The 12,108-nt window shown below is 67.8% G+C and overlaps 1 protein-coding gene across 2 annotated transcripts in view; it reads right to left on the bottom strand.

Annotated features, from left to right (window-relative positions):
- The window catches only part of COL5A1 (collagen type V alpha 1 chain), a 139,102-nt gene that overhangs the window by 7,293 nt on the left and 119,701 nt on the right, over nt 1-12,108 (bottom strand). The window contains exons 53-64 of one of the 2 annotated variants that reach the window (XM_032306372.1): nt 11,909-11,962; nt 11,257-11,310; nt 10,482-10,589; nt 10,311-10,364; nt 10,166-10,219; nt 9,120-9,227; nt 7,457-7,510; nt 6,676-6,711; nt 6,170-6,223; nt 5,327-5,582; nt 4,379-4,491; nt 2,294-2,362 (exon numbers count right to left, since the gene is read on the bottom strand). In XM_032306372.1, the coding sequence (XP_032162263.1) occupies nt 2,294-2,362; nt 4,379-4,491; nt 5,327-5,582; nt 6,170-6,223; nt 6,676-6,711; nt 7,457-7,510; nt 9,120-9,227; nt 10,166-10,219; nt 10,311-10,364; nt 10,482-10,589; nt 11,257-11,310; nt 11,909-11,962 (1,014 nt within the window). Of the gene's footprint in view, nt 1-2,165; nt 2,235-2,293; nt 2,363-4,378; nt 4,492-5,326; nt 5,583-6,169; nt 6,224-6,675; nt 6,712-7,456; nt 7,511-9,119; nt 9,228-10,165; nt 10,220-10,310; nt 10,365-10,481; nt 10,590-11,256; nt 11,311-11,908; nt 11,963-12,108 lie in introns of both variants that reach the window. The other variant, XM_032306373.1, reaches the window with a different exon arrangement.

Raw genomic sequence — 12,108 nt, 5'->3', positions numbered from 1 at the left:
AGTCTCACCGTCTGCATCCTTGCAGACTCCAGCTTCCAGAACAGCCAGACACGGCCAGGACACACGGGTGCCTGCCTTCCCCCAGATGAGTCTTGGCCCCCTCCCCGCCTCCACGCTCTGCCGGCCTCCCCACGGGAGGCAGAGGGCGCCCCGCTGTTTCTGGGCATCCGTGGAGGCCGCGCCCGACACACAAGGGCGAATAGAGGCCCATGCTGTCTGCTCGCTCATACACACGTCCGCAGAACTAGCCGGCGTGGAGGCAGGGGCCCGGCCAGTGACCCTGTCCCTCCCCACCAGGGCCGGGAGGGCACCGTGCTGCCGCCCAGCACCAGCTCTGCCCGCAGTGACCGCACACTTCACGGTCAGACCCTGCGGAGGAAAACCGAATACCAACCAGCAATCCGGGCCGTCGGGAACTCCTGGGAGGGCGCTCGACTGACTGGGAGAAGCACGCATGCGCGGGGACAGGCCAGAGAGCAGCAGGGACACAGAAGGACCTCATGAGGCCTCCAGGGCTGGACCCCACCCTCCCGGGGAAAGCGGCTCTGCACGCTCTGCACGCGTGTTCCTGGGCTACGGCCAGAGCGGCCCTGACCAGAGCAGAGGCCGGCTTCTTCAGGATGGGACCTCATCTGCGTCACGTCCACGAGGACGGGCCCAGAGAGCTAGAATAAGGCGCAGGAAAACCCAAAGGAGAAGCTGGTTTCCCCTGGGGCGTCCCTCTGCCTCCAAGCTCGGTATCAAGTCTGACATGAGACAGAGGTAGGAGGCGGCTCCCCAGGCCGCTGGTGGAAAGCGGGTGTTCGGTGTGAGGTGCGGGTTGCGAGGCCCCGAGGGGTCCCCGGCTGTCTCTGTCCGGGACCCCAGCTTGCCTGACCCGCCCTCACGGGCCCCAGCCCCCGGCTCGCTGGGCCCAGCCCGCGCCGAGCGGGTGTCCGCAGCGTCCTTCTGTGTGCGGCTGCTCTTCCTGAGGCGAGCGCGCAGGTGTGGAGGGAGAGCCGGGCAGGAAGCAGGCGAGAGGCCCGCCGTCCGCAGAGACCGGAGCAAGTCTCCACGGACACGGCTAGGCGAGGGCGGACCTCCAGAGGGTCTGTGAGAAGCCGGAGCGGCTTAGAATCAAGGACACGGAGCGTGGGCAGTGCTGGCAGCCAGGAGGGGCCTGGAGGTTGGAGAGCGAGGGGCCTCGGGAGAGGCGGGACCGGGCAAGGCTGGCAGGAAGCCGCGGTTCTGGGAGTCCTTGGGGGCCTGGCCTCTGTGGGACCCCCTCCCGAGGAGGCCAGGGTGCCCACACGGATGGCAGCTGGCCAGGTGGGAAGTCACGGAGCTCCCACAGCACAGCTTCTAGGTGACAAAGGACCCCTCCCAGGGCACAGACATCCCCCTCACAGGGGGACGACCAGATCTGACGACATGAAGGCAAGGAACAGAGTCCGGTGCCTGTGACACGTCCACCTCGACCTTTGACCCTTCCACTTGCTAGAAAGAGGGCACAGGGCCCAGATCAAACCCCTGGGATGGTCAGAGCAACGTGCCCGAGCCAACGGGTCAGCCTCGGGCCTGGCATGGAGGAGCGCAGACCGGCTGTCCCCGGCCAGCAACAGGACATCCCCTTCAGTTCCTTCGAGAGATGCCTGCGTCTTCCCGATTCTGGGACGGATTATTGACAGCGGCTCCCCAGGAGTTACAGCGGCGGCCAACTGAGGCACGTGGGTGCACCGAGAAGCCCATGGCCAGGCGGCCATCAGGACGGCCCCCCCACCCCGCAGCTGCAGGGGAGTGGCCTCCGTGGCCCCTGTCCTGGGAAGAGCTCAGTTTCGTGGTCTGGAACCCGTGTCCTCTGACCTGGCCATTAGGACCGAGCAGGAGAGAGCCCTCCGGCTCCCAGGATCTGGTTCCCGCTCCTGGCCACACCCTGGGCACCCAGCTCCTGTCCTAGGCCGGACTGGAAATCTGTCCCCCGGCTCCCATCCCCCGGCTCCCAGGCCGGACGAGCTCTCCTCGGGGGGACGGCGGGCGTGGGCGCCAAGGGGGAGTCTGGCCGTCGCGTGCCGTGGAGTGGCCGGCCGAGGGGCAAGAGCAGGTGCGGCGCACGGCGGCCACGGGTGCCATGCAGAGCCGGGAGCCAGGCCGAGCGGCAAGCGGGCAGCGTCCCGGCGGCCACTTACCAGGGACCCTCGCTTGTACTGACTATACCAGGTGGAAGGCCGCTCTTTGGGCCAGCGGGCCATTTTACTCTGTAAGACAGGAACGGACGCGTGTGAAGGGTACTGCGGGAAGCCAGAGGCGGCCTTACCAGTTTACCGCGCTTGAATTCACTGAACCAGGAACCCGGGTTTTCTTTGGGCCAAGAAGTGATCCTGGCCTAAACACAGAGCGGGCGGGAGGGAGAGAAACAGAAGGACAGTGTTATTCTCCCGCTGCCTCGAGGAGCTCCCCCACCTGCAAACACGCCTTCTCCCGCCCGACCTCGCCCCCCACGGCAGAGGGCGTTCCTACGGGGTCGGGGTGCTCGCCCTGGGCCAGGCCACACGGAGGCCTGGGGGAGGCCGGCCGCCTGCGACCCGCATGCCTGTGCACACCCGGCCTCTCGTGCGGGGCCCGCGGCTCTGGAACTGTGAGCGGGGAACGCGTTACCGGGTGCCGAAGGCACTGGGGACAAGTGGGGCCAGCGTGCAGGGACCAGCCAAGGGACCCTTGTGGGCCGACCGCAGCCGGCCCCTCGTGGGGTCTCATCTAATGCGCGAGTCCTGCGTGGCTGTGTGGTGGGCAGGGCCTCCCGAGGTCCCAGCAGGACGCTGATCGTCACCTGGACAGGTGGCCTCTGCCCAGAAGCGGGGGCTCCCACTAGGGGGTCGCTGGGCACGGGGCCGGCGCAGTTCCCGAGGACGGGCCTAGCGCCGAGCAGGCTCGGGCCCGTGAGGGCACACATGACCCCCCTCTAGGAGGAGGGCCTGCTGCGGCTTCCAGCTGCAGAAACAGGGAGCTCCTTGCTACAAAGCCAGGGAGCACAGGGGACGGGCCCACAGTCCCTCTGCTCCGCCGGGTCCTGGTCATGCACTGGGGAGGCGGGAGCCTGGCTCCCCGTTCAGTCCCCCGGGGCTCCCCTCTGAGCTGCTGGCGTGCGGGGAGGGAAAGAGGCCCAGCCGTCCTCCTGCGTGCGCTTCCGGGCACGCCCGCGTCTGCGCTCAGGTAACACGTCCCCTCTGGGGACCGGGCACAGGTGCGGGCGGCCGGCAGAGGGTCCCTCCCCTCAGGGGGCTGAGCCCCAGGAAGAGCACGGAGCGGTGGGTGTTGCTCAGCCCCCGGCCTGCTGTCCGCCCACCGACAGGACCCGCTCGGGCTCCTGGGGCGCCCACTAATCCTCCAACAGCAAGGCCTCGTGTTGGCAACAGCGGTCGTAAGAAAAGATGAGAAACGATGGCTTTTCCACCCAAATCTCCTCCCGGGGCTCTGCCAAGTGGGAGGCTCCCGAGGCCTGTGTTTTCCCTCTGAGCATCAGGCTGTGTGCTGCGGGCATCCGGGTGACGAGCGGCTTCCGGTCGGGGAGCACGCCCAGAACACAGCGGTCCCCACATCGTGCCTGTCCCAGCGGAGCCCCTGCCCCATGGCTGGGCCTTCTGTCCAGGGGTGCTGGAGCTCCCCACAGGGACAGTGAGATGTAGGGGTGAGGGAACGGCACCCGTGCAGACCACAGGAGGCCCGACTCCTCCTGCACCCAAGCCACGACCTGTCTGGACAGCCGGCCGCTTCGGGGCATCGTGGGGGTCTGCACAGGCCCCACGCAGAGGCCACTACATCACGGTCATCCTGCAGTTGGGGACCCTGTCTGCCTCAGCTGTCCTCCGCCCAAGGGGAAAGCAGCCCCTGTCCCCCCGCACACACACACCAGCCCCACGCGTGTCCCCCGCCACATTCACTCCCATCTGCACACACACGAACTCGCCCACGGAAGGAACCATTAGCCGCTGTTCCCCCGACTCCGCATCAGAACCTCGCTGACCAACATCCCACACGGAGCAGACTTGGGACACACGTGCTGCCCTCGGGAGAGACCGGAGGGGTGCCCAGACGCCAGCGGACCCCAAGGAACCAGGCAAACACCAGCTTCTCAAAGACACATCGGGGGACGGCGGACTTGCCTCCGAGGCGCCCGCAAGGATCCCGGCTGGTCTGGGGGCAGACCTGCGGGGCCGGGTCAGGAAGGAGCGGAGCGCCTCGCGGTTGAAATCTCCACGTGGGGCCGGCCGACCCCTCCCCGGCCACCGCGCCAGGCTGCGCCCACCCCGCCCCACAGCTCAGGTCTCCTTCTGGGGGAGAATCTGTGGCTTTGAACCCGGCCCCGCTGAAAGGGGAAGGCACCAGGGAGGCCGGCACTCACCCCCTCGGACTTCTTGTCTGGGAAGACGCACGTGGCCCCTCCGGCTGTGAAGTTGCAGTAGACTTTGAAGGAATCCCTGGCGCACCCCTGGTTCGGGTCCACCCAGTACTCTCCTGGACGACGGACAGAGATGGTGAGCGGCCCGCGTGGACGCAGAGGCAGCCGCAGCCCGTCGGCCCGGCGGGGAACGCAGTCGGCCGGGCACACAGGTCGCCAGCACAGGCCTCCCCCGGGGCTCGTCGGACGCACGTGGCTTTCCGTGCTGCGTCCAGAGCCACGACAGACCCATCCCCGAGGGCCCAGCTGGACGGTGGGGACCACAGCTCCCCTGCAGCAGTGAGCAGGGGAGGGTGAGCCGCCGCCTCGGTGGGTCGGTGTCGGACACCCACGGCCCTCCGGGCTGATGGAGGACGGGGAGCGTGGACGGCCCTGCGGCCGGAGGAGAGCTGTTCACACGTCCCGGGGGTGAAGCCGGCCAAGGATGCTGTACTTCGGAGGTGGGCTGTGTGTGGCTTAGGGCCGTGAGGACAGGAGTGGCTTTGGTCGGGGGCTAGTCCGGTTTCCAGAGCACCGGCCCAAGCACACCCCGACACGGACATCAGTTCCGGGTCTGACGCGGACCCTGCTGTGCCCGTGGAGCGCACAATGCCCTCTCGCTTCCTCTGAGAGGCAGGGCTTTGGCCCCTTTCCACGGAAGGGTGACACGAGGCTCAGGGTCTCGCGTGGGACAGTGGCTAAGACCGGACCAGAACGGGGCTCTGTGCCCCCACAAAGCCTTGCCCTCTTTCCCTGGCCTCCCAGGACCCGGTCACGTCCCGCGACGCCTCCGTCGGCATCCGGGGGAGATGCCCAGGCAGCCCGCGGCACAGACTGGGACATGGAGGTGGTGACCTTCCCACGGCGCAAGCCACCCCGTGCCCGCCCCCCGCGGGCCCCGCAGGCCCCTACCGTCCGGGAAGTCGGGGTGGCACAGCTGCAGGTCCTTGCAGGTGCGGGCGGGGTTCTGCTGTGTGCCCAGCGGCCGCTTCATCTGCTCGATCTCCAGCTTCAGGGAGTTGAGCGAGCCGAAGATCTCCTCCATGCCGTCCGCGTAGTCCGCGTAGTTCTCGCCCGCGCCGTCGTCCAGCAGCTGGCTGGCGTCGATGTTCCGCCGGGTCCTTGAGGCCTGGATCGGCAGCGGCTGGATGACCTCGCCGGGGGGGCCCTGCGTGGGCACAGGACCGGGTGGGTCCCGATGGGAGCGGCGCCAGGGCCGCCGGGGCCCCACGTCCCGGCTGCAGACGCCCGTCACCCCCGCGTGCTTCTCCCCTTCTTTCCTGCCCCCGAGCACTGCACGCCCAGCCCTGCCGCCAGGCCTCCCTGTATACGCGCACCGCCCTCCTCCCGGCCGTGGCCTGGGGTTCAAGCCTCAGCTGGGCTCAAAGCAACCCACCCTTCCCTGGCCCCACAGCCCAGCCTGGGGCCACACACAGTGGGGCCACACGGACGCCTGCCGGGGTGGGAGCCCCAGCCAAGGGCTGAGACGGGAATCGAGAGGCTACTGGGCCGAGCACGGGGACCCGTGGAGGGCGTCCTACAGTTGGGCTCATCACGGCCCCACCCATGCCCTGGGGACCTCGTTGGGGGCTGCCCACTGTCACCGGCACGCACACACCCAGTGCCTCCCTCCCTCTGGGCCCAGACTCCCTCCACCACGATCTAGAAAGTGAACAGCACACACAGACGCTCCCACCACGGACTCAGCCTCGGGGGAGCCCCCTCCCGACTTTCTCGTCTTCAAAGGTTACTCACCGGTGGGCCGGGGGGACCTGGGTGGCCCGCCTCACCCTTCGGGCCTGTGGGACCCTGGGAAAAAGAAAAGACCAACTGTCATCTCCGAGGCCTGCTGTGACTTAAACCCCCTTGGTGCTCCAGGATGTCCGTGGGGACCGGCACGGGGACCGGCGCGGGGACCGGCGCGGGGACCGGCGCGGAGACCACGAGGGGCCGAGTCGAGCGTGCCAGGAGAGGAATGGCAGGGGCCGCGTCCTCAGTCCCAGACGGAAGAGCCTGACACCCCGAGATGGGAACTTGGGGGCACTTTCCTGCTAACGTGGGGAGCAAGAACCCGTAGGCCGCGGTCTGTAGCAACTCTGGTGGGGGACACGCTCGCCATGGTCGGTGCTGGAGGAGAAGCCCGTGGGGACAGTGCTGCCACCAGTCAAGGGTGAAGAGGGCCCAGGGCGGTTCTCATCGAGGGGAACATACCCCCCCCCCCCCAGGGCAGAAGGGGCCCGTCTGGGGCACACACCACTTACCGAGGATCCCTTAGCACCTTTTGGCCCAGGAGGACCCTGTAGAGAGTGGGGGACAACATAAGCTGATGCTCGGGCATCCCCCCGGCCCACTGTCCTGCTCAGGCCTGCCCGGCTCTTCACCCCCAGCCCGCCCCCGAATCCCCTCTCCCAGGAGCCCGTGCTTGCACCAGCTTGACGCGGGGGAGGGTGGGGTGCTCGGCCACATGGAGAGGACAGTCCTGTCCGAGCCCGATCACCCTGCTCCCACGCGCCCCCCACCCCGCAGCCGGAGTCGGAGCAACCGCAGGGGGAGCGCGGGACTGCGGGACTGCCTGGGACCTCGGGGACCCGCGGCCGGGCCCAGGAGGGGCAAGTGGGGGCTCACAGCCCTAGGATGGCTCTGGCCTGCCAGGGGCCCCAGCAGTGTGGGGGGTGCCCTGCACCGGCTGGTCCCTGACCCCTCTCGTCTGGGCCAGGCAGTCCCGCTCACGCCGATGGGGACAACTTCCTCGCCCTGCCCAGGGTGTCTGTGGTGCCACGTCAGTCTCCTGAAATGCCCGCCTCCCCTGCCTGAAACCAGGGCCCAGAGACCCCCCTTCCCTGCTTCTGTCACTCGGGGCCCGGACGTGGAGGGGACGGGCAAATCCACCCTGGGCCCCACGTCCACTCGGGGGTGGGCCCGACCCGGGGCTCCCGGCCATCCTATTATCGTCCGGCCGTGCAGAGACCCGTGGCCCAGGCTCGCCTGCTTCCTGCTCTCCCCAGAATGGCACGGGACCACCCACCCCTCCCAGATACACACCGGCAAGCCGGGAGGGCCCGGGGGACCGATCGGGCCGGAAGGTCCAGTGATGCCCTGAAAAGGAGCAGAAAACACAGTCACGCATCACACAAAGGTCAGTTACACGCCACACAAGGGTCACAGACACACGCTCCTTCCTCGAAGCCGCGGCTCCCCACCCTCCAGGTCTGTCCGCTAGCAGACGCCCTCCGACGAGGGGCCGGCTGCCGTGGAGGGGAACCGCCTCTCCTCGCGGGGCCTGGTGGGGCCCGAATGCGCTCCAGGAGACTGACCATCCCCGCTGGCTGCCCGGGCCGGGCTGGGACGCCGGCGTCTTCGGGGACACGGGGAGGGCACTGCCTGTTACTATCCCTGCGAACGCTCCGACTGGAAATGCAGAAGCTCCACACCCAGGGGCTGGCGTGGTCCTGCCTTGTTTCCCGTCCGCGGTGTGGGTCTCCCCGACCCCAGTGCAGGACACACGGAGTGTCCCGGGTCCTGTCCGTGCTGCCTGCCCGCCGCTCCTGACACTTCTCCCCACTTGGGGCTCGCGGCCTCCGATCAGACCTTCGGTCCATGCAGGCCAGGCCAGCGGGTGCGGCCAGTGACTCGCGCTGGTTTTCATACTCGGCACCATGGCTCTAAGGGCGCCCCAAGGTTCATTCCGCCTAGAACCCGACTCCGCACGGCCCCCGCGAGGCTGAAGCAACAGCCGGGCAGAGGGAGGCCGAGAGCAGGTGCCCTTCCCGCCCCTCCGCCTTGGGGCCTGGGGCAGCTCATCGCAGTCAGAATCCAAGCCAGTCTCCAGCCAGCACCTCCCACCAGGGACGCTGCAGGGACGGCTTGCGGTGAGGGCACAGGGCGGTGCTCACACTGGGGGCCGACACCCCGGACATCCTCCAAATCCCCGAGGTCACGGGGCTGCCACGCCCTGGAGGGCACCGGCGCAGGGCACGGGCGACGCCACAGGGAGCGCGCTGGCGGACGGAGCGGGGCTCCCGAGGACACCCCCCGACGACCGTACGGGGCCCCACGCGCCTCCCACTTCACTCCCCGCCTCCCCGGCCTGCCTCACGAGACCGGTCCCCTCACAGTCAGGCGTGGCCCGACGGGGGCACCGACAAGGGCACGCGCACCTCGGGCAGCAGGGATCTCTGTGTGGAAGGAAGCCCTCGTGTGGGAGGCGCACAGACGCGGCAGGCCGGCCACGTGCCCCCGCCCGCCTCCACGGCACACATCGCCCTTCCCCTGACCACGGAGTCCACGTCCAGTGGCTCACTGTGCAGTGAGGACTCTGGCTGCGGTTTGCAGCGCTGTGGTTTTCGGGGAAGTCTGGGGCCACGTCTTCACATCCAGGGTCAGGGTGCGGGCCCTGCCCCCGTGTCTGGCAAACACGGGCCACGCCTCGCCAGCGACCTGGGCAGCCAGCTGGGTCAGAGACCTTTGCGAGGCCGTGAGGTGAACCAGCCTCCCCTCTGAGGCCCAGCGGGGCCCCACGGAGGAAGCCACGGGTGGCCAGTCCACGCTGGCGTCCCCTCCGCTGTTTCCATCCAGAGGTGATGGCCGTGAGGACGTCCTGCCAGCTCTAACTGGCCGCAGGTCCACTGGGCACCAGGTTATAAGCAGCTACTCCCCACCCGTGAGGGGCCGCACTGGGTGGGGGAGGGGTTACCGCCTCACGTACCTGTTCTCCCTTAGGGCCAGAGGAGCCCTGGGGGCCGGGGAGCCCGCGGTCACCCTTCTCGCCCTGTTCACCCGGAGGCCCGATGAGTCCAATCAAGCCTGGATGACCCTGTCGACGAACAAAGGCAGGAAGGGGCGCGCACTGGGGCTGCGTGTCTCCGCCAACCTCGTGGGCCGGCTGGACGGGGCAGCAAGTCCCTGCCACGGGAACCACGGAGACACCGGCCCACCTCTCCCGGTGGGGGAGCGCGCCTAAAGGCAGGTCAAGGGACGAGACCGCAGGAATGACATGGACGGTCCGTGGTAAACGTCGCCCTTGAGAGACGGGGAGACGTGGGTCCAGGTACAGACCGACGTGAGGACACGTGTTTCTCCGAGTGGTTCTGTGCGTCGTGTACGCGTCCACGTGTGCACCTTTTTTTACAGGGCACGGAAACTCTGTGGACCTCCGTGAGAAAAAGCTGCTGAGTATTATAGATACTGTAACAACTTGCTGTTTTTTTCAAAAAACTTCCTACAGAGGCTGCCATGTGTTTGTTTTATATGAGCCTGCAGAAAGTTCTAGAAGGGTGTTTCCAGCTTTCCTTACTTCAGAGGCTGAGCGGTGACAGGCACCAGAGTGGACAGGGACAGACTCCTCCGTCCTTCAGGGGTCACTGTCTGGTCTGTGGACGTGACTTACATGAGTCAGGAAACCCACGTAAGCAGAAGACAAGCCCCTGACCCGAGAAGGTGCGTGGGCTTGGCCCTGCTGCGGAGCCCTGGCCCTCACCCTGAGAGAAGTATCCTGGGCCGCCGTGTCCAGAGTGGACGCGCTCCTCGGACCCTGGACACCCCTCCACCGGGAGCCGGGTGCAGGCCTCCAGGGTCCCCGCCAAGGGCAGGGACGGAGCATCCCACGCAGCACAGGCTGGTTGTGGTTCTCAGACCCCCCAGGACCTGTCCCCAGCCTGTGGCGGGCACTGACCATTTGGGTGACTGATAGAAACCCCGCGTGTCTGAGGGGCCCCGAGTCACAGCCTTGGAGGCACCTAAGTCCTGTGTTACCTTTTCCCCTTTGGGGCCAGAATCTCCTTTGAGGCCGGGGAGTCCTGGGGGACCCTGCAGGAGGAGACGGCGCGGTCAGAGCTGTGCTCCCCGGCTCTGCCCTCCCCCACTGCTCCCCGGGAGCATGCTTGAGGTCATCACTCACCATGGGGCCCGGGGGGCCGTCGGGGCCTGGGGAGCCTGGGAGACCTTGCTCACCCTGAAACACAAGGGGCCGTCAGCATGAGCCCCACGGGCTCTGTCCCCGTGTCCCTGTGCCCTGTGCCCACGCTGCACCCCTGCAGCGGCCGCCCCTCTCCGGCGCCCGTCCACTCACCACAGGGCCCGGGATCCCTCGCAGGCCGTCAGGCCCGGGCTTCCCGGGGGCCCCCTGGGGGCCGATGGGGCCAGTCTTCCCAGGAGGGCCTTCCAAGCCGGCTTCCCCCTGCAGGGTGCACGGACACGGAGAGACAGAGAGGCTTGAGGCTGTGGCTGCCCTGGCCCAGGACCCCGGTCCGAGGACCCCAGACGCCCCCAGATGGCCGGGGCTGCCCCAGGTTCTCTGCACTCTGTGCAGGAGCCGTCCTGTCCTTCTCTGTCCCCTGGTTTCCTCAGCCAGAGGAGTTTCCCGGTCTCCCGCCATCCTGGCCCCCATGGCCGTTCCAGGTGGCCCTGCACTCGCAGGGACAGGGCCACCATTTCCTAGGCCTGTACGGGGCTGGATGGCTCCCACCACAGCCTCCGTTCCCAACAGGACAGTTCAAGGAGGGGGCCAGGCCATGGGAGTCACAGGGAGCAGCCCCTCGAGGACCCTGGACACCGGGCGACGGGCGAGGGGCTCCGCGCAGATGCCCCGTCTTCTGTGCCGACCGCAGGGGTGGCCGCAGGTCAAGCACAGGGCCGAGCGTTCCAGCACCGGCCTCCCTTCCCTCAGGCTGGAGGGACCGACGGCCTGTGCGCCCAGGCCCCTCCCCGTGTAGAGTGAGAGCCTCTGGATGCCCGTTTGGCTGTCCTGGGTCCACACCTCTGCACTCCCCACCCCACTCAGCCGTCGCACAGGCGGGGAAGCTTCTGGAAACTCTGGGTCACAGCTAGGCAGAGAAGCACGTTACCTTGGCTCCCTTCTCTCCCTGTCTGCCTTCGGGGCCTGCGGGGCCTGGGGGGCCCTGGAACAAAGCGAAGGGACAGCATGTGAGGAGCGGCTCGTGAAAGCCGGAGCATGAGCGCAGTGTCTGCAGGGAAACGGGCCTGCGCTCAAGGGGCACGCAGGCAGAGCAGGGAGGGCCAGGAGGTCGGGGAGGGGGCTGCCGGGCCCCGGCCAGCCAGGACAAGGCCATCGGAATGAATCCCAGGGACCCCACTTCTGGGAAAGACCTCTGAGTCTATCCGGAGGGGCCTCTGGCGGCCGCCACTGCTGGGGCCCTGTTCCCGGCCACATACACGGGCCGGCTTCCTGCAACACTGGCCAAAGGCTCAGTATTTCCCGTGCAGAGAAACGCCATGTCCCCCGCTCAGACTTTTAAGAAAGTTCTGACCCAGGGGGTGAGGTCTTTCCGGCCTTGTGGGCACCTCTCCCCCACGCTGGGCATGACTGACAGTGTTTGGCCTCTCCCCGAAGCAGGGGTGAGGCACCTAGCGGGTGCGAGGGCTGAAGATGTGGCCGGGCTGCGGCACACACCCACCAGGACCAGCGAGAGCACGAGGGGCAGCGGGGGAGGCTCCTGCAAGATGCTGGCGGCCCAGGACAGTCGCAGGATCACTTACCCTTTTTCCTGGAGGCCCAGATGGTCCTGGTTCGCCAGTAGGGCCTGGAGATCCCTGGTGTCAGAGAGAGAACACAGAATTTGGGAATCAGCGTTGGTCAGAGGCATGGCGGGTGTGGGCCGGTGTGAGGCTGACACACACGGAGTCCCCAGTGTCCTCTGTCCTCGGCCAGCCCCACGGCCGCCTCTCTCTTCCCGTAC

This window comes from Mustela erminea, chromosome 12, assembly GCF_009829155.1.
Source record: "Mustela erminea isolate mMusErm1 chromosome 12, mMusErm1.Pri, whole genome shotgun sequence".
NCBI lineage: Eukaryota > Metazoa > Chordata > Mammalia > Carnivora > Mustelidae > Mustela > Mustela erminea.
Note: the sequence above shows the minus strand (reverse complement) of the source record. Positions and strands in the feature narration are given on the sequence as shown.